General features: G+C 36.9%; 2 protein-coding genes across 2 annotated transcripts; one reads left to right on the top strand and one right to left on the bottom strand.

Moving 5' to 3' along the window:
* Nucleotides 1-3,298: 3,298 nt before the first annotated feature.
* LOC133745727 (uncharacterized) lies at nt 3,299-4,026 on the top strand. Its single transcript, XM_062173845.1, has one exon. It carries the CDS (start codon nt 3,478-3,480, stop codon nt 3,811-3,813), a length of 336 nt encoding a protein of 111 aa, XP_062029829.1. The 5' UTR covers nt 3,299-3,477; the 3' UTR covers nt 3,814-4,026.
* Nucleotides 4,027-14,977: 10,951 nt separating this feature from the next.
* LOC133741726 (uncharacterized) lies at nt 14,978-15,612 on the bottom strand. The gene has a single exon (XM_062169442.1). It carries the CDS (start codon nt 15,597-15,599, stop codon nt 15,183-15,185), a length of 417 nt encoding a protein of 138 aa, XP_062025426.1. The 5' UTR covers nt 15,600-15,612; the 3' UTR covers nt 14,978-15,182.
* Nucleotides 15,613-21,024: the final 5,412 nt, after the last annotated feature.

Below are 21,024 nucleotides of genomic sequence, written 5' to 3' on the forward strand. Positions count from 1 at the left end.
TAACTATTAACTATTCCCTTCATTATGAATTTGCTAGTTTTGTCAACTCACTTTAAAAGAGGGGACAAAAGTAGGTTTGTTTTTGCTCCCTTGGGAAACGGAAATAGTTGTATCTATCTGTTTTACAGTTGATTGAGTCTTTCAAATTTTAAAAGTTAGTCATTTCTCTACCTAAACTCTGGAGACTGTCGAGTAATAAGGATTACTGTACTTGATTTGCTTTAGACAAGGAGAAAATTTCCAATTTTAAAATAAGTGTTCTGAAGTTTAAATTATTTTCTGTTTATCCTCGTAGAAATAAACTATAATTCATGTAGTCCAAGTTGAGTTTCTATTACGTTTCATCTGTTGCATGTTAGAAAAATCACTTGATTTTCTCCTTCGATTATGCTTTGTTTATGTAAAATGTCATTTATCGTCATGATTACTTCAATAGATTGAGCTAAATTAGTTTAGGTAGTTGGGGTTTCGACAGGAATGTCCCAACTTTGAATGGAATCACGTTGCATTGCCATTGTAAGGGAAGAAAACCTTAACCCTGCAAAGATTACAGTGGTTCGGCTTTAATAAATGTCCAATCACTCTTGCATTACTGTTACATTTCATTTGAAGTTTCTGTCATAAGCCTAATTATTATAAATGGTCCCTAGTGGTTGCTTGACAATGAAGATGGATTAAGACATATTAGTGTTCACACCGCTTTAAGGAACATACAATGTAGAAGTATGAACTTTAGTCACTCTTAAACTGATGTATGAAGCAAAACAGAATGATGTCACTACCAGATAATGTGGCAGACTCTTCGCCTGTGACACCCTAATCTCCCTTTAGGCCTTTAGAGAATTTCGGGTCATTTGTCTTTCGGGATGGTTGTCTTGCACCGTTCGAGTTGTCTTTCACATACTGATTCCACCCCAAAATCTTGGCATCTGATTGTATTCATGCGTTAGAGTAAGTTCACCCGTTGGTTATAGGGTTACTAGGTCACGGAGTCGGACTCTATCCAATGCTTTTTTATCTTTGTTTTTATCCGTTGGGTCACTGGGTCATTAAAAACTGACTTATGTCACTCTGAGTCAGTTTGTAGGTCAGTATGGGTCATAGTGATTCCTGTTCTGCTTTTAAACTTGACTCATTGATGAAAAGGAATGAAAAACTTTGCTTGTTTTTCCTCACTTTTGGTCGTGAAATGAGAAAGGCAGTGTTGTTATTTTCGCAAAGTTGCATATCACTATCCAAGTAGTATTTCACTTCTAATAAAATCTAAAGTAGGTGAAATCGATCGACTTTTCTTACGTAAATTATGCCACATTCACATGCACATTAAGAAAAAGTTGATTTATTGCTTTTATATTTGGAAAAAAAATACAAACAGTACTCAACTTATGGCCCACTAGTAACTTCAGTACCTAAGTTTTCAAAACTATCACTTTGGTACCCAGGTTATCTAGCCCGACCCAACTTTAGTACCTAAAACACTGTTTGTCGTTACGGTGTTAGCCACCTGGCAAACTTTGAAGGGTATTATGGTCCCTTCACTGTTCGTCTTCTTCTTCCTCACACTCTCTTCGTGACCAAAACCCGGTCGCCGTCTGCAGTTCAAAACCGTCCCCGAAGCCGTCGCATCTTCCAGAAAAAGAGAAGTCACAGCGAATCCCACCACCAATCAAGGCCCTAACTCCGATCCTCACAGCTTGGGAAACATCAAACAACATCAATCCAAATCTTTGGAATTTCATTTCCCATCTTCATAGTGTGAGTGAGTCTCAGAGAGAGAGAGGCATCGGGAGCTTGGCCAAGAGAACCACAAAGCCGTCGAGAGCTTCACTCAGCAGCGCCTCCAGGTCTGAAAAACCTAGCTGAGATTCACCTCATTCTTATCTGAAAAACCTCTAAGTTGCATAATTCTCAGTATGTAGAGCTGCAATCGCAACAAACACGAAATCTCTTTGCGAAAAGCAAATATCTCAAATCAAATCCTTCATAAAAATGATGAACAAATAAACATTAATTTACACTAACACAACCAAATTAAGCAACAATTCAACACACATTGAATCAAATTACTCAAATTGAAGTTCAATCGAGAATATTTAAATGCCTCACTGCGTAAGCAAAATTATAGAATGGTTTGAATGGTTGACGGTGACTAATTTTCCACAGGCTTTTATAAGTTCATTTCTTTTTATCATTAAACAAAAATGCTTGGGCTACAAATTTCTCTATTATATGATCGTGTCATGGTGGGCATATGAGGTTTGGGTCTAGGGATTTTCCTGTATGCCCGTGACATGTCCCGGAAATGGGGTCGATTTATTAATTTGATCGTGAAACTTCCATTGATTTGGTCTCTAGATTCCAAGAAATGTCCAGATTGCCAACTATTTCTCTCTATTTGGCTCGAAAAAGAACAAAAAAGTTATGGTTGCATGAGTAGAAGATTATCTTTAAATACAGCTGCTGTGGATGATCATGTACCGTGAAATTTTTGGTTACGGTGTTGAACAATGTCATCAAATATTTATTCTAATCATGAATGAATCTTCAACCCTAACCATTGTCGACATATGTTTCACTTTTATAACGATACATGAGGTGTTTATTATCTTTTATGATACTTTCGACAACTATTGGTCATTAGCGCATAGATAAAGGCTGCAAAGCTTATTTGCATTAGTATAAAATAAAAGCAAATTGGAAACAAGTGACAAAAGGGGTTTTGTTTTCTCTCGTGTTTGAGCATCTTAAATTTGCAAATACTTTTCTATCAAAATACTTCCAAAATTTGGCTAAAATGATTCTTTGGTCTGTGATTCCACAGTTTGTATTATAGATAAGAACTCATTTTTGTTTGATTTGTGATTCCACAGTTTGTATTATAGATAAGTACTCATTTTTGTTTGGTTTGTGATTCCACAGTTTGTACAAAAAACAGTACTAATTTCTATACGTTGATATCAGCCACTCAGCCAGAAAATTGGTACCGACAAATAATGGTCTGTTCCCTCGTGGCTTTCTAACCAAGCAATATAGAAATGGTTTTCTATTCTATTTAACAATATCGTGACAAAAATAGTTTTGATTTTTGTTTTTAAATGGGACAAACAATGAGTTAGCTGTATGTCATAGTCCACCAATCCCTTCATAAAATGTCAGAACATGACATAGACGGTGAGAAGAGAAGGTTTTCACTTTTAAAGTAAAGAATTAAATCCTACAAATTACAAATCATACATTATCTACGTAATCTTTTTGTCTTTGTTTTTATTGTATCCAAATAATTGGACTTGCTCCCCTATAAGTACATGCTCTCCCTTCTCTCACCCCAGCCTTACATGGACAACAGCTCTGTCTAAGCTAAAACTACTTCTACAACTAGGTGTTTTTCTTCACAACAAAACCCCAACACAGTTGTTTAGGGTTCGTTTGGTTCGCGGATTTGAAAGCAATTTTTGAGCATACAGGAACCCCAAGATCATGGGAAACTGCATGGAGACATGCGCACAGAAGCAGCAAGAAGAGGATCAAATGCAGCAGATGCAGAAGCAGAAAGGAGATGAGATTAGGTTTGGGAAGGAAGGCATTAATTCGGGGGAAGATGGAAAATTGAGGGTAAAGATTGTGCTGACAAAAGAAGAGCTACAGATGTTGATGCTTCAGCTGCAAGACAAAGGAGGGAAGAAGAGCTTAGAAGAAGTTCTGGAGGAGATCCAGAAAGGCAGAGGTAAGTTAGTACTAGTTGAAGAAGCTTGGAAGCCTTCTTTGGACAGTATCATGGAATGCCCTGAACTATTTGAAGATATGGATAGATAGATCAGTACTCTTTAAATCCAAACCCTCTTCTTTCTTTATTTTGTTCATTCTTTAACTCTGTTTTGTGAGAGTTCTGATGTGGGTGATGACCCAGTTCTGTAATTAGTTAATTAAAATTTCAGTGAGTGGGGAGCCCTCAAGTGGTTGAGATGGAACATGAACTATATGTATGATGTTTTCAAGCAATTTGAGCACCTAAACTTTTCATGTTCATTATGGTTAATGAAACTGCTTCACATAATCTCTGTACTAATTCAGCACTTCCATCTCTATTATCAGCTATCACAATGACTCGACTCATAAACTTTTCTGTTATAACATGCTTGGAGAATGATCAGTAACAAAGTGAAAGCTTGAACAATTACAAATTAAAGACATTTAGATACTCGATCTAATTGAGTAGTTAATCTAATCAATTTTAATACATTTGGGCCCCAATGTTGAAGCAAGCATCCAAAACCCATGTGGTTGTTGAATCTATTTATTATTACTCTAACTGGACTTGGACTACTGATGCATGTGATGTGTGGTATGGTTCACGAGTGGATTTACCGATTCACAATATGCATTTCATTATGAATTAATGCAGAACCAACCATCTGTTATATTTACATACAAAATTATAGAATTATAGGTCTTGCCATTATGAACTAATAATGGCTGTACAGTCTTGAATCTGATAACTACAAAAAGTTATTAGCAGCAGCAATCTTTAAAAACATTTTGACTTCCGTTCAAGTTCTGCATAATCAAAAATCATAAAATTGTTGGGTATAATATAGGTTTATTTTGACTTTTCATTTGAGTAATTCCCTAAACCTCTCATTCCAACGATTAAGTGGTTCATAGCAATGACTTAAAACCCTATAGATTACACTTGCACAACCAAGATTAGCAGAGCAATAACTCTCTGCAATTATAAAGATCACACTAATCTTGGCACATGATCTTCAATTTAATTTTCTTACTCATTATTTCTCAAGTTAGGTTATTATTTGTGTAGTTAATGATGATTGATGAGTTAGCTAGGCAATCTACAGGGTGGCATTTTGCGACCAGCAGTAATAACTGAATATTTTGTTGTAAAAACTAGAAAATTGCTCTGATTTGCCACAAGATCTCTAATATTTCTCAGTACTGTTTTCACTGGTAAATAAGGTTTAGGTTCATCGATTTAAGAATTGCATGATCTTCCTTATCATATATATTATTAGTACATTACTGGTTCAAGTACGTACTGTTGGAGGCTTCACCAAAAGTTTGCTCCCTCCTACCGTCACAACCATTTAGCATGCTGAAGCCGTGAAAGATTACCACTAATATATCTGAATTCTGGATATCAATGCTGAGAACGACACATTTTGGATTGACACAACATTTAACCATCTTAGCAGCCCAATTTCATTTTGGGAATAACGTTACAGTTTCGATGACCTTATTGCCTGTAACAACAGTTTTGTTACATGAAATGAAGTCATCGAAACTTACCTTGTACTCCATGACTGTTGGCAGCACATATTCTCTTGGAATTGCTGGCATTGTGGTGGCATGGAAACTAGAATGTATCCGTTGTGGCACCGGAGACTTCTCCATGCACTGGGAAGGTTATAACCACAAGGACAGGTGCGTTTGAAGGTGAAGGTGAAGTGAACTTCAGGCTAAAGATGGATAGCAAATTCAAATATGTATGAATGATGGTGAATTCAAGCATATTGGCATTAGTAATTATAAGTTCAATTTGGTATGGGAAGTGGTCTTCATAAATTGAGAGATCTTGGTTGGTTGTATTCTAGAAACTTATTCAAACAAACAAAAGCCTTGCACCTTAGTTAACGGATCGTTGGAAATTATACTCCTACAAAGAAGCCAAACAGAATCGCCACGAAAGCCGTCGCAACAAACCTCATATTCTCACTGCAAGCTCAAAAGAGGGTCCATGTTACACAAACCACAGTGAACCTTCAGGCCTCGTTTGGTTCACGGAAGGGAAATCAATTCCCTTGTCTTTCCTGTTGGGAAAGGAAACTAAAGTTCCTGTCAGATTTCCTTTCCTGTGTTTGGTAAAGCAGGGAAAACATCCAGGAAAGACCATTTGATTTCCCTTCCGATGTTTGGTTGGTGTAGGAAAGGAAAGTAAAAATATATCAATGTTTCAATAATACCCTTCTATTTTAAAATAAAAACAACCTAGAATGAATTTTCAACACTACCAAGGGTACTTAAGCAATTAATGTTGGGGTATTATTGTCCAAAATTATTGCAATTAATGCTGGGAAATGGGATGGGAAACTCAATCCCATGAAGTTTGAGTGGAATGAGTTTACCCCCAATTTTCCCCTATGTCAGGAAAGCATTTCCGGACTTTGTGGTTACCAAACAAAGGAAAGGAATAACTTTCCTTTCCCAAGTCCTCAAATCCGCCAAACAAACGAGGCCTCAATGTTGTAAGGTCATCAACACAATGATCACCCAATAACAAACACTTCTTATTGCGAGTTGGAAGTTCCATACAAGCCTGTGGGACTGCCGATAATCAGTCAAGTTTATATGACTCTACAATCACAAAGATCATCAGCTCCTACAAAGTTTATACAATACTTAAGACATATAACGAGGTGAGAAAAATAATGTTGTGATGTCCACAATACGATTGTGACAAAGTAATAAGTATCATATTCATAGAAAAAAAATGGTTACTCTATTTTCTCTTTTGAAGCATGGGGTAATTGTGTAATTGTATTTTTATGAGCCCTAAGAATTTAAATTAATATTATATACACACACACACACTCTGAGAGCGAGGCTCGCCTTAACCCTCAACGTGTTTACATATATGCCGCTTCCCTCACTCCCTCCTGTTATAATACTGAGAGACTCACCCTATTCTTCTCTCATTCTTTAACCCTGAGGAATGGGAGGAGTTGGTGAGAAATTACAAACAAGACATCTCTTATTTCAGGCGTAGACATCGAGCAAGTAAAAATGCTTTTGGATTAGATATGTGTTGTACCTCACAATTTTAATAAAAATTTGATTTATTACCAAGGAAAGTTGTAAGTTGTAATTGAATTTTTTTTTTTTTTTTGGATGAATGATATAGCTTGAGAAGATGGAAACACTTGACTATTTGTAAATGGGAAGTGGCATATGGTAGATTTCTAGATTGGTAGCTACTATTGGAACATTGGATAAGTAACTCCTTGCTTCTCTAGTGCTCAAATGCTCAAAGCCAAGAGAAGTAGTTTTTTTTTTTTTTTTTTGAAAGGGGGATATTAATTAGCCCCATTAGATGTTATTATTCAAAGCATTGTACAACGAGGGGGACGTGGTGCCTAAACCCCGTGTACGAGTACAATCATCTTCCAAGAGAACATCCTCAATAATAGAGGGTGTCTCTCCAATCCAAATATCATCATAATAAGAATAACTAGCAAAGTGTGCTAAATGATGAGCAACACTATTTGCTTCACGATAAATATGGCGAACCGAAATGAAAGAAAAAGCATCCATGTACTCCTTAGAATCATCCACAATCCTACCAATTTCAGAGAAGTCCGCAATAGAAGTGGCTAGTGCAGAAGCTAGACTAGCACTGTCAGTCTCCAGTTCAACCTCGGACCATCCCTCACGTATGGCTAAAAGCAGCCCAGCTCTAACAGATTCAGCCTCAACATGTAATGCAGAAGAAGAATGGGGTATATGACGGGCCATTGCCGCCACAGACACTGCATCACAATCTCTTACCACCACCCCCAGACCATTATGTTCAGTGCCCAGCTTAAAACTTAAAAGCACCGTCCACATTTATCCTCTGCCTTCCACTAGGTGGGCAAACCCATCTTGACAGAGGGCGGTTCCTGGTCTTAGATGCTACTGGGTGCAGTTTGTGGAATTCTTCTAAATAATGAGTAGCCCACTTAGCCATGCACAAAGGATTATAAACACCTCCTTTCCATGCAATTCTATTACGTTCACTCCAAATTACCCACATGCACACCATAAACTTGTCAACCTGGGCCCTAGGAATCGAAACCACCACATCCCTAATCCACCATTGAACCATGTCTCCTGGTTGTTTCCTCGGTATAAAACCAACCTCACTAGCATGCCAAAACACATCAAGTGCTTCACAGTCTTTAAACACATGCACATCCCTTTCGACACATTTATCACAGAACAGACAATTGGTGTCCAAAATACAAACCTTCTTCTGTAGCGCATCACGTGTAGGAACTAGGAAGGATACCCCGCAGAAGCCTCCACACAAATGATTTCACCTTGGGTGGGACTCTCGCTCGCCAGACCACCCGCCGAACCCCATGAGCCTCACTATTCACTCCAGCAGAAGAGGAGGCCGCCATAGTATGTTTTGCCAATGTGCGTGCTACATCATAGCCACCCTAGCCTTAACACTGAATACACCCTTCTTGTCATAATGCCAAACAAATCGGTCCGCTGCAGGACGTATACTAAGAGGTATACGTTGTATTATCGCCACCTCAACATCAGTAAACAGTTCCTCAATCACCGGCAGAATCCACTCCTTCTGATCTTGATCTATCAAGTCACAAACCCTCCAGTCTTCTGTACCTTCCATAGGTGATGAGAATGGCTTGAAACTATAAGGTAGCGGTAGCCATGCATCCCCCCACACCGACACATCTCTACCATCCCCAATCTGCACTCTCAGCCCCCTAGCCAACACATCTCTACCTGCCAGGATGCTGCGCCACGTAAATGAAATGTCCTGTCCAGCCTCAGCATGCAGAAAATCCGAGTTTGGAAAATATTTTGCTTTAAATAGTCTAGCTGCAATGGAATCCGGCTTGGTTAGTAAACGCCACCCTTGTTTCGCAAGAAGTGACAGATTGAAAGAGACCAAGTTCCTAAAACCCATGCCTCCTTCACTCTTAGGCACACACATCTTCTCCCACATGCCAAGAGAAGTAGTTAGTTAGAGTAAATTTTTTGTTTGGGTCAATTTAGTTAAAGACTTAAAGAGTACTTGAATCTGAAAATGTAATCCTATCTAACAAGTTTCGACAATATTCATGTTCACATCAAGCCATCATTCCATCAAGGTAATAAATATTATTAGTCAATAACAAGAATTTGAGTTTTTACTGTTCTACGTTAATGGGCTTCTAGTTGGGCCTGATCAAATAACACCAGTCACACTAATTTGAGGCAGTTGTGTATGTGTTGAAGAAGGAAGAAAGCAGAGGGTGGGAGACATTCATCATTCTTTTTACGTGAGTGGTACTAATTTGCTGAGCCCAACCTAAACCTAAACAAACAGGTATTTAAAGGTCATTTCTCACTAGTTGACAAAAAAAAAAAATCTCATTTCTCACTCTTTATACTTAAGTTCTTAACCTTTATTTTCAAGCTTAGACTCTCCATACTCAAATCAAAAGCCAAATGTTTAACTCTAAGGCCCCGTTTGGTCGGCATGAATGTTAAAATAAGAAAATGATTTATTTTCCTTTCGAGACCGATATGAAATGGAATAGGTTTCAGTATTTCCATGTGGGTGTTTGGAACATTATTGAAAATTAAATTATGAAATTTATTTTCAATTCCTATTGTAGTGCTTTGTAAGTCATAAGAATGAAATATAAAATTATAATTTTTCCTTTTACTAATTAAAGTTCTATCATCTTGAATATTTTTCCTTTCAAAAAAAAAAAATTAAAGTACAAATATGACATTAACTTAAAATGAATGTTTGCGAGAGAATATAAATTTTTTAGGGAATAATTTATGTAATTTTGCCTTTGATGGTGGGAAATAGAATTAAAATATCACCCTTACTAGGTGTTTCAATTCAGGCTTATGAGGGAGTTGCAGTCAAATCTCATTTTTTATTTCCTTTCCAATCTCTAATTACAACCAAACGGCACATCTACATAGAAAATGAAATTAATTCACATTTCATATCATGATTTCTTGCTATCCAAACGGAGCCTAAATTTACAACTCTGGAATCTCTGACCGAGCAGAGATAATAGCTCCGGAATTCTTCAACCCCCTCATCTTTTCGCGCATTGATTTTCCCAGTGCTCAGATTCATGCAAATTCGATTTAGATTCAGATTCAGCTTCATCGACCCAAATATCTGTGAATTTGGGCCTGATTCAGATTAGAGGGATGGGAGGAATTGGAAAGAAATCACAAATACCTTCTGGAATGGTATGCACTATACTTCATCTTATTATTATTATTATTATTTATTTATTTTGTTTAATGTGTGTGTTCATCAATCTAGACCGCTGACAAGCATTAAGCGACGCAGAGGCAGAGGCTTGATCCAGTTTCCCACTCATATCTGACTGGTCTGAGGATTTCGTTGCTTTAGAAAAGAGGAAAGTGCAGAGGGAGAGGGTTTATAATAGAAGGGGATTTTGGGTCGCCCGGGTAAGCAAAGATCGGGTGGTAGATTGAAAAAAAATAAAAAAAAAGAGAGGCCCAAAATCGAAACCCAATTGCACCCCGTTGTATATTGATTGATACATCAGGAAACTATTCAGAGTACTCAATTAGACAAATTTGTGTGCCAATGCCGCAATATTGCTGCTTCCCTTGATATTAGAGATGGACAGGCTTTAACCTTAATCTAAAAGGAAATAGAAGGAAATAAATAATCTAAGAGTGAGATAAACCAGTAACTTGGATTTTGAACTAAAAGACATTAATTTTTTGAGAAATTATCTATTTATCTAAATTTAAGCTACATCAACCTCATTTATCCAAACATCTTATAAGATTGCCCACTTACTAAAAAAATTACATATTTTTTACACTAATACTCAATTAAGTTATTTTTTATTTATTTGTGGGACCATTTTGCCCTCTCTCCCTTTTTTTTTTTTTTTGAATAGGGATTTGGAACCCAACCTAGCTGGGAGGCTCAGCCCCACGCCCGGTTCCATTTATTATAATAATAGTAGTAAAATTTTGCATCGGGGGAGACATAAAACCTGAACCCCAAGCTACATAAGAACAATGACACATATCCTCGTAGAGAACGTCCTGAATAATAGCAGGAGTCTTATCTAACCATACATCATCAATAGCAAAACAACTAGCAAGGTGTGCAAGTCTATCCGCAACACCATTTGCTTCACGGTAAATATGCCGAATTCTAACTGATTGGAAAGCATCAAGATAATCTCTACAATCATCAAGAACCCGACTTACCTCCGAGAAATTCTTCTCCTCACTCTGTAGAGCAGCAATCAAAATGGCAGAGTCGCTTTCAATATCAATGTCATCCCAATCTTGGTGAATCCCAAGAAGTAGACCAGTTCTACACGCCTCCGCTTCCATATTAAGAATCGAGTGTGCATGTACAAAAGGTCTAGCAAGCGCAGCAATACTCGTACCAGAATCATTTCTGACCACTACTCCAATACCTCCACATCCACTATCAACTCTGAAAGCACCATCAACATTTATTTTCAGCCTACCTCTGGGAGGATTCTGCCACTTAGACGGTGGCCTCTTCTTCTTTCTTACCGCCTTCGGGTTTGATTTGGTGGTCAACCCTCTCTCCCTTTGTCACTTAGAGAGAGAGACTTTGTTGCCCCGGTCACCGGTCGTGGGAATCCAGAGTCCGGTTTTATTGCCCACCAATGATACCCAATAAACTTTTTATTGCCTCCCAATAATACTTAATAAGCTTTATTGCTCTCCAATAAACTTTTAATTACCCCCAATAATACTCAATAAATATTTTATTGTCCCCCAATAAAAATTTATTGGGGGTAATAAAGGTCTCTGGCGACCTATTTGGGAACCTCTGGCAACCTCCGACAGGTGACCGGAGTCTGGCAAAGTCTTTAATAACTTTCTAATTATTTGAATGGTAAACTTGTCTTTTTACATTTAAATTGGATAAGTAGGCACACAAATCTTTTAGTAGAGTAACTAGGCATTTGTTGAGCCCAAATTGGGTAAATGGTCAAGAACTCAAGATCTCTAATTTTTTTTTGCCAGTAATCGAAAATTTCACTTTGGTTTTTTATTTTTATTTTTTCTATAAGACGATCTAATCCATTTCGGATTTCTTTTGATGCTATTATACATTTGTTATTAATCTTGTGGATTTTATTCCTTAAAATTTTATTTTTTATCCTTGTTTGATCTCACATTAAAAAAGTGATAAAAAGGCGGGTCCCTCTCTAATTGTTATGGACTCAATTTGAGTTTATTAAATTAGTCATCAGAAATATTCTGATATCTGTACAATAGCGAGTTATGGGCCACGCTTGTCGTTGTTTAGATTCATTAAATTGGCCAACGAAAATATTCCGATATCAGTACAATATTAGACTAAAGCACCAACTTAGTCTAATATGATTGAATAGTCATGAGTTTCATGACCCTTGCATCACTTCTCTATATGTTAGATTAAGAGATGAATGAAAAATCACTTACTCGTGGTCATAATTAGGTGTTACAGTAGATATTTTATTAATTCATATTTTCTCGTACACTCTTACAAAGCGGAGTAACGACGAAATGAGACATAGATACATATGACAAAAAACTAAATTACAAGTATAATCAATAATTCAATATCAAAGTCGGTCGTTTCTTGTTTGCACACACAATGTTGTGCTGAACTCCTCATATTTGAAAACAACTAGTTTAGAAAAACGTTCAACAAAAAATCTTGTAAATGCCAATGTCCCAATATATCGTCTATCATGTTGCTAAGAAAACATTAGCATCTGTTATGTTAGTTTTTATCTTCTAAGAACGGAATATTCTCCCCAATTTTGTTTAAATAATTTCCTAAACGGCTAAACCCCTCGTTCCAACATGTTTATTGTTTACCGGATTTACAGTCTTTACTCAATAGTCAATACATGCATGCACTTGGAAGTTTGAAACGGCCCAAGATACTACTCTGGCATTGTTACTATTGTTACTGGTTATGAGTGCTCAAGAAAAAAAAAATGGCAATGATTATGTCATTGCTTAGTATTGTTACTGGTTTTTTAAAGAAGATTAAATTGGCCTGGCTACTGAAAGTTAGTTATATATAATTATATATTTGATATTGCTATAAATTGCATGATAATCCTTCTCATGTAATTGATATTTGTCTGGGTCAAGTGCTGCAGGATGTACTCGATCTTCACCCAAACATTGCTCCCGTCATCACAACAATTTATCCTTCACATGTCATCCAGAATTCCAGATTCAAAATCAGCTTGCCACATGTCTCCCTTACCTAAAGTACCGACTGATGTCCAAGAACAAGACTCCTAGTGTCCTAGGGGCACCCAACGAGCAGAATTTGGAATTTGGATTAGTCGGTACTTCTACCCACATTTGATACATGTTAAACTATCACTAGAGTCTTCAAGCTTAAGGTGGTGGGGCAGAAGACAAAAGATTCAAGCTACCAAAGCTATTATCTATATATATTACACATACAATTTTTACGTAATCGAACTTCCACTGCTAATTAATTTTCTAGTTATGTATTTTGGCTGCGACAAAAATAGATCTACGTACTAGTACTCTTCCAGTCTTCCTAAGAGCAAGTCCACCGGTCCTTCCTTGACCGGCCTCCACATGGATTTGGTGAGGTGGTGACCTTCAAATACCAAAATCTTCCTTCCACCGGGCCTTCCTTGACCAGCCAAAATCTGGCTTTTCTTGACCCAGTCCAAGAAAAAGGCTAAGCTGATGACATATTCCTTGACAATTCTTCCCCGGTTGCCAGCTTGGCCCAGTCCCTATTGTGGGTGATGTCAGCAAGTTGGGTGAAGAGAGAGACATGCATGTAGCTAAAAGAGTGGGGTTTTGGTGAGCACGTGGCTCAATGCTATTGGCTTCTTCTTTGAAACCAATCTTGGGCCGTTTGTTTTAATTAAAGTCTCCATCCAATGGCATTCAATTAATATGCTTGCAAATGTAATTAAAACAAACAGTTTTTTTTTTAAGAGAAAAACTAGCTATAAATGGTAAGAAAAGTTCATTTAAAAAAAATCTAAAAATTATAATAAATTCTCTATTTCATTTTTAATTCAAATATATTTCAAAAAATTCTTTAATTCTAAATCTTTTTAATAAGTTCTTAATTCAAATTATATTTCATAGTTACACATTCCTCCTCTTCATATAGCTCTCATCTTCCAAATTTGTTTATATCCAATATGACATTAATTATCCATAAATCTTCATTATTAATTAACATCTATTTACTTCAAATCTATTTCAATTTTCCAATTTAAAAAAAAAAAAAAATCAATGAACAGTAAAACTGACTGGTCAAGAAGCAAACGGGTGGAAACCCATGTCTAATGGCAGTGAACAGTTTCTTGACTGGTCGACGCCTTGACTTTTCGACTTTGATATTTACCCCCAACGGGTAAACTTGCTCTAATGATGGAAGTTGCGATTAGACTCCTCTCAATATTCTTTAGGGATGCTCTTCAGAACTGGAGCTGCAGCACTGTAGTACAAGCAGGGGACTGATCAAGAGTAACGCGGTGCATTGGAAACCTTGTGAGCTCAATTGCTACATCTTTGTACTCAAAATTCAAAAATCCCTTCATCTTTGCCCCCGGAAAGTATTCGACATTCGAGCCGCTTCTTGCTATGTGATCTCAACTTTTACTCTCGTCACCACTTTCTTTTCATCTTCTTTTTCTTCCCTCTTGATCAGTAGTGGTTCGAACTCTTAAAGTAACTGCCATTCTTTTGCTTGTAATTTGAAAATGGTTTCTTACTCACGTCATCTCTGTATAGAGCATTTTTGGCACCAGGGCTTCCTAAGTTGTAGTGTGTCATCAAATGAATTCCTATTGAAGATTATTGTAGAAGAGTGTGAGAGGTATATATATATATATGAGTTCCATAATAAAGTTGAGGGAGCATATATGAATAGTGAGAGAATGCAGTGCTATTTGGGCAATGTTGTGAGTGCGTAGAAGACTCTACATGTGTTTTTCAGTCAAGAGCTAAAGTGGTTGATATTTCTCTGGGTCATGTACTGCATATTGGAGTCATCACCCAAATTCAAAACTAGCTTTACCATATATCTACCCAGTTGAAGTCTTTGCTTGCTATAGTACTAATTGATGTCCAAGCCAAGACTCCCAGGGGACCTCCCAAACAAGCAAAGTTTAGAATTGGGGTTGGTCAATGCTCCTTTAATCAGTATAAGCTTAATTTAAATGTCAACCAACAACGAATATCCGAATTCAAATTTTAAGAAAATGTCTATTACAAAACATCTCAAGTATATACTCCCCTGCTAATATATTTGCTATTTTGTGATGGAGGGAAAAGAATTAGTGCTAGCTAATAGTATTCTTCCTAATAATGGAAGCTGCAACGGAACTCCGATCTCAATATTCTTCAGGGATGCTCTTCAAAACCGGACCTGCAGCACTGCTAGTACAAGCAGGGGACTGATCAAGGGTAACACGATTGATTGGAATCTTTGTGAGCTCATTTGCCACATCCTTGAATTCAAGAACCCCTCCATTTTTGCACCTGGAAAGCATTCGAGCTGCTTCTTGCTTTGTCATCTTAACTTTTACTCTCATCACCACTACTCCTTTCCCATCTTCTTTTTCTTCCCTCTTGCTGAGCAGTGGTTCCGAACTTTCCAAGTAACTGCAGTTAATCTTTTGCCTGTAATTTGAAATTGGCTTCTTACTCAACTCATCTCTATATATAGCATTTTTGACGCCAGGCTCCCTGAGTTTCATTGTGTCGTCTAATGACTTCTTATTGAAGAAAGAGAGTAAAGAGTTCGACATTGTTGTAAAAGAGTGAGATATAGATATATGAATTCCATATCAAATTTGAGGGTGCATATATATAGAGAAGTAGATAGTGAGAGAGCCATAGCATGGACTGTTTCGTTATTCGGGTGATGTTGTTAGAAGTTTCTTCATGTGTTTCTCAGTCCAAGAGCTAAAGTGATTGATGTGATCAAAACAATTGTCTTGAGTTGAACACAGAAACCGCGTACCAATTCTGTCTTGACGTCAATGCCTTTTTCAGTCTTTGTAAATCTGGGTTTTAAGAAGGGTTTGTTTTCGGCCCCGAGTTGCACCGATGCTTGTCATCAACTTCACCACCTGACTAAATTTTGGTTTAGGTCTTTCATCTTAAAAAACATCGGTGTAGCTTAGAAGAATGTTCCACTTAATGTGAAGTGTTGCTGCAGTGTACGTGCAGTGATAAAAAAGTTGTTTAAGCCGTCTCCCTCTAACTTTTATAAACTGTTGGAGTTTTAGGTTATAGAATTAGATACTAAATGCTAGGAAACAACTTAGACAACTTAAATTGGTAGATGTGAGTCACTTTAATTTTTTAAACATCTTAGTTCAAAACCGATCTCGACTCTTTTGTTAGTTTTTCTACACACGCATTGGTTTAGTCTTGCATTTGAAGGTGACTTGGATGTATTGACTGTGTCAATGTATTTTGGCACCAAAACTTCTTACGTACAATTGGGGTTTTGAAATCTCATAAGCTCATGTCAATTATGAAATCATTAGAGTCTAGTCAGAAAACAGATATAATAGCATAGTTAGTAATAACATGTTAGTGATATTTGAGTTGCTGTGGGTTTTACGGCAAGACTAGCAGATAAGAGGAAGACTGTAACTTGTGATAAGCGATACAGTTTTTTATTGCATGATATGATTTAATGGTTTGATAGATAATTCTCTGCCAGGTCAAGGACTGTTGGAGCTTTCAGCCAAAATTTGCTGCCTCTCAAATCACAACAATGCGGTGAAGTCCACTGATCGAGCTCTAAAACGATTGATGATCAGACAAAGCAACCATTTTGGAATTGGTCAATGCCTTTTAAATCTTTCTAGCTACTTGCGCATCAACCTAGCCTGCACGATATGATGGTTTTTTTCAACTTTGTTAATAAGTTTGAATGCGACATTTTATCTTATGATGCAAGTTAAGAAAATACATACGCGTTTAGTCCCTAAACCTAACTTCAATGCCAAACCCTAATCTCTCATACAATAAAACTGAATTCCATTTGGAAGAATTTATGTGGTTCATGGTTTAGTGTCATGACTGAGGCTTGACATATCAAATGTGCATGAGCACCAAAACTTCCAACATTGTGATTTTGGAAACTTCCAATCATAATTAAATGGATTGGAGCACCTTTACCCTGAATACACGAATTTGATTAACAATGATTCCATATGACCTAGTCAAGTGCCTAAATACCAATAACAGGAAACTCACTCCATCTTTACGTACATTATGAACTGTTGTACACATTTTTGTTTTACCAAATGGGAAACATTGTTGTTTTGACTGTTATATTACTAATTATGTAACATGTATTTTGTTTTTTTTGTAGTAATTCGAATGCAATAAATGTGACTGCTAATGTAATTAATTTAAAAAAGAAACATAAACAACAATTGAATTGTAACGTGTTGAACCACCTTGCCAGATCGATGATACATGGGGCTTTTGTCCCAAACAAAATCATGTATGGATCTATTCCTACATATTAATTCATTATTATATATTCTTCATCTAATTGATGTATATTTATAATTTATTTTAGCAATCATATGTAAAACCATAGTTACATGCTCACAACATATGCACAACAATCATAATAGGATTAAGGCTTACCTTCAGCAATCACTGTCATGGATTCCATCTCATGCAGCTGCTAAACACGATCACTGAATATGGTCTTCTGTTACTTACCAACTTGCTTCTCAATGGACAGAACAATATGCAATAGTCGTGGTAGTAATCAGGGACCAATTCATCTGTATATATATGTGAGACTTAAACCTCAAGAAGCTTCCCATTAAAGCATTCCTTGTCGGTTTAGGTTTCACTGTTAGATTCCTAATGTATCACAACTTGTAGCCTTTCTTGTAGACTAAGCAATGGATTACTATCCTTAATGAATTGATACACTATTCATTAAGTTACTAGTATTGATTTACTGTTTGTATCCATGTTAAACTAGGATTGATGTTAAGCTAATCATCAATTACTTTATGATGATATGTGTTATGTCCATATTTGATCTTACAATCTCCCCCTTGGACTCACACATATCATGCTCGATGATTTGCACCAGAGAACATCAAAACCTACTTAACTTACTGAAGTGCGCGCCAGATAACAAACTCAAATCGAAAATCCATTCCAACATGGTCAGATCACAGTTACTTATGTAGAGCAAGAAACAGTATACATTTTAACAAAAATGCAGAGTTTCAAAACCACTAACACAAGCTTCTGCAATCTACATATGTTCAACCAGAAGTGATACAATATATGTTAATGTGTATCAACAAGTAAACATATATTAGGTCCTACTTTATGTTTCTAAAACCAGAAACTCAAGCAAATTTACTGAACACTGATGGCTTAAAAAATATTGCTTGAACCTTAACATCATGCTTCACATGATTTAAGTCATCTGATAGCAAGTATGATATTCAAAACAAGATGATAATTTCCAAAATAAAACAATAAAGCTGCAGCAAAATCATAACTGGAAATACCTCAAAAGTTTATTGATAATAATAAAATCTGTCATTACAAACAAGTTGTGATAAATAAAGTCAAAAGACCACAACTAAAAAATACAAGAACTCAAAAACCTTAGAAATTTAAATTGCTCCAACTGGATTAACTCTCTACTGAACCTAAGCATCTAGATTAGCTAAAACTCCAATGCTGGCTGTATGTTTCTGGAATGCTGCTACTGACAAGGCCTTGGTGAAGGGGTCTGCTAGCTGCGAATTTGTGTCAATGCTCAAAACAGCTATCTCACCATGCTTAACCCTTTCTCTAACACTGTAATACTTTAAATCAATGTGTTTAGAATTATTTGACCTTTTACTGTTCTTACTGAAGAAAACTGCAGCTTCATTATCGCAATAAATCACAAGTGTGTCTGCCACAATGTGACTTAACACTTTGGTCTGCATCAAGAAATTCCTGATCCAAAGTCCTTCACACACAGTTTCATATACTGCAATAAATTCAGCTTGCATGGTGGAGGTTGAAACTAGAGTTTGCTTCATGGTTTTCCAAGCAACTGCACCTCCTGCTAGCATATACACGTATCCACAAGTTGACTTCTTGGAGTCTGGATAATTCCCTGCGAAATCAGAATCTGAAAATCCAACGAGGTTCAGATCCTCCACTTGCCTATAAACTAGCATGTGACTTTTAGTTTTCTGCAGGTATCTCAACACTTTCTTCCCAGCTACCCAATGTTCATGGCTTGGATTAGACTGAAATCTTGATAAAATCCCTACTGCAAAAGACAAGTCTGGCCTAGTGCAGACTTGTGCATACATGAGACTTCCTACAAGTCTAGCATAAGGCTTTGACTCCATATTTTCTTTCACAACATCACTTTTGGAACTTTGCTTCTTGGTTAGTTTATCTCCTTTGGACATGGGGACTTCTCCAGTTGCACACTTCTCCATACCAAATCTCTTTAGAATTTTGGTAACATAATTCTGTTGAGACAAACCAAGTAGTCTCTGTGCTCTATCTCTTTTAATCTCAATGCCTAGTACATAGGATGCTTCTCCTAAGTCTTTCATGTCAAAATTCTTTGACAGAAAGCTCTTGGTGTCTTTAAGCAGTTTGATGTTACTGCTAGCCAAAAGTATATCATCGACATAGAGTACTAGGAAAATAAAATTGTTCCCAACTGTCTTCAAATAAACACACTCATCAACAAGATTTTCTGTAAATCCAAAAGTAGAAATTACAGAATCAAATTTCTTGTACCACTGTCTAGAAGCTTGTTTTAGGCCATAAATTGATTTTCTTAACCTGCATACTAAGTTTTCACTTCCAGTTTGCACAAAACCTTCTGGCTGCTTCATATAAATCACTTCATCTAGTTCACCATTCAAAAAGGCTGTCTTAACATCCATTTGGTGTAGCTCCATATCAAAGTGAGCCACTAAAGCCATGATTATCCTAAACGAGTCTTTTGTAGAAACTGGAGAAAAAGTCTCAGTAAAATCAATGCCCTCCTTCTGTGTAAAACCCTTGGCAACTAATCTTGCTTTATGTCTCTCTACATTGCCATTTGCATCTCTTTTGGTTTTGAAAACCCATTTACAACCTATAGGTTTCTGATTAGGGTCAGGTTCAACTAATTCCCAAACTGCATTTTGGCTCATGGAATCAATTTCTGCTTCCATTGCTAGCTGCCATTGGTGAGATTCATTACTTTCAATAGCCTGGTTAAAAGTAGTTGGATCATTGTCCTCTGCACAATCTATTTCAATTTCTGCTTCTTGCAGATAAACAATGTAGTCACTATCTTCCCCCCCATAAGTTGGTTTTCTTGCTCGCTGTGATCTTCTAGGCTGAGGGTTGTCAGTTACGTGGTCAGTTACCTGACCAGTGACAGTTACTTGGTCAGTTACATGGTCAGTGACATGACCAGTGACAGGTACTTGACCAGTTACTTGGTCAGTGACATGACTAGTTACAGGTACTCGACCAGTGACTTGGTCAGATACTTGACCAGTTACATGGTCAGTGACTTGTCCAGTGACATGGTCAGTTGCTTGACTAGTTATAGGTACGTGATCAGTTACTTGGTCAGTTACTCGACCAGTGACTTGATCAGTTACTTCTTGTTCTAAAGGCAATGCTACGCTTATATTCTCATCCGACACAATTTCCTCAAAATCTGAGGATAAATCCTCAAGGTTTGTATTGTGAACTTTTTCACTTAGAAACTTTACTTGATGTGTTTCAAAAATTCTAGGTGAATGATAAGCAGAATATAATTTATAGCTTTTAGATTTATCTGGATAACCTATAAAATAGCAACTAACTGTCTTAGGATCAAGTTTATTCAAGCTTGGATTATAAATCCTAGCTTCTGCATGACATCCCCAAACATGGCAGTGATGAAGACTAGGTTTTCTGCCACACCAAAGCTCAAAAGCAGTATTTTCTATGGCTTTGCTAGGTGTTCTGTTGCAAATATAATTTGCAGTTTTTAAAGCCTCACCCCACAGAAATTTAGGCAAACCTGTTGTACACATCATGCATCTAACCATGTTCAAAAGAGTCCTATTCTTTCTCTCTGCAACACCATTCTGTTGTGGGTTATAGGGTGTTGTATATTGAGCTTTAATTCCATTGTCTTGTAAAAACAAGGCAAATGGACCCTTTTGTTGGCCG

Source organism: Rosa rugosa, chromosome 4 (genome assembly GCF_958449725.1).
Source record: "Rosa rugosa chromosome 4, drRosRugo1.1, whole genome shotgun sequence".
NCBI lineage: Eukaryota > Viridiplantae > Streptophyta > Magnoliopsida > Rosales > Rosaceae > Rosa > Rosa rugosa.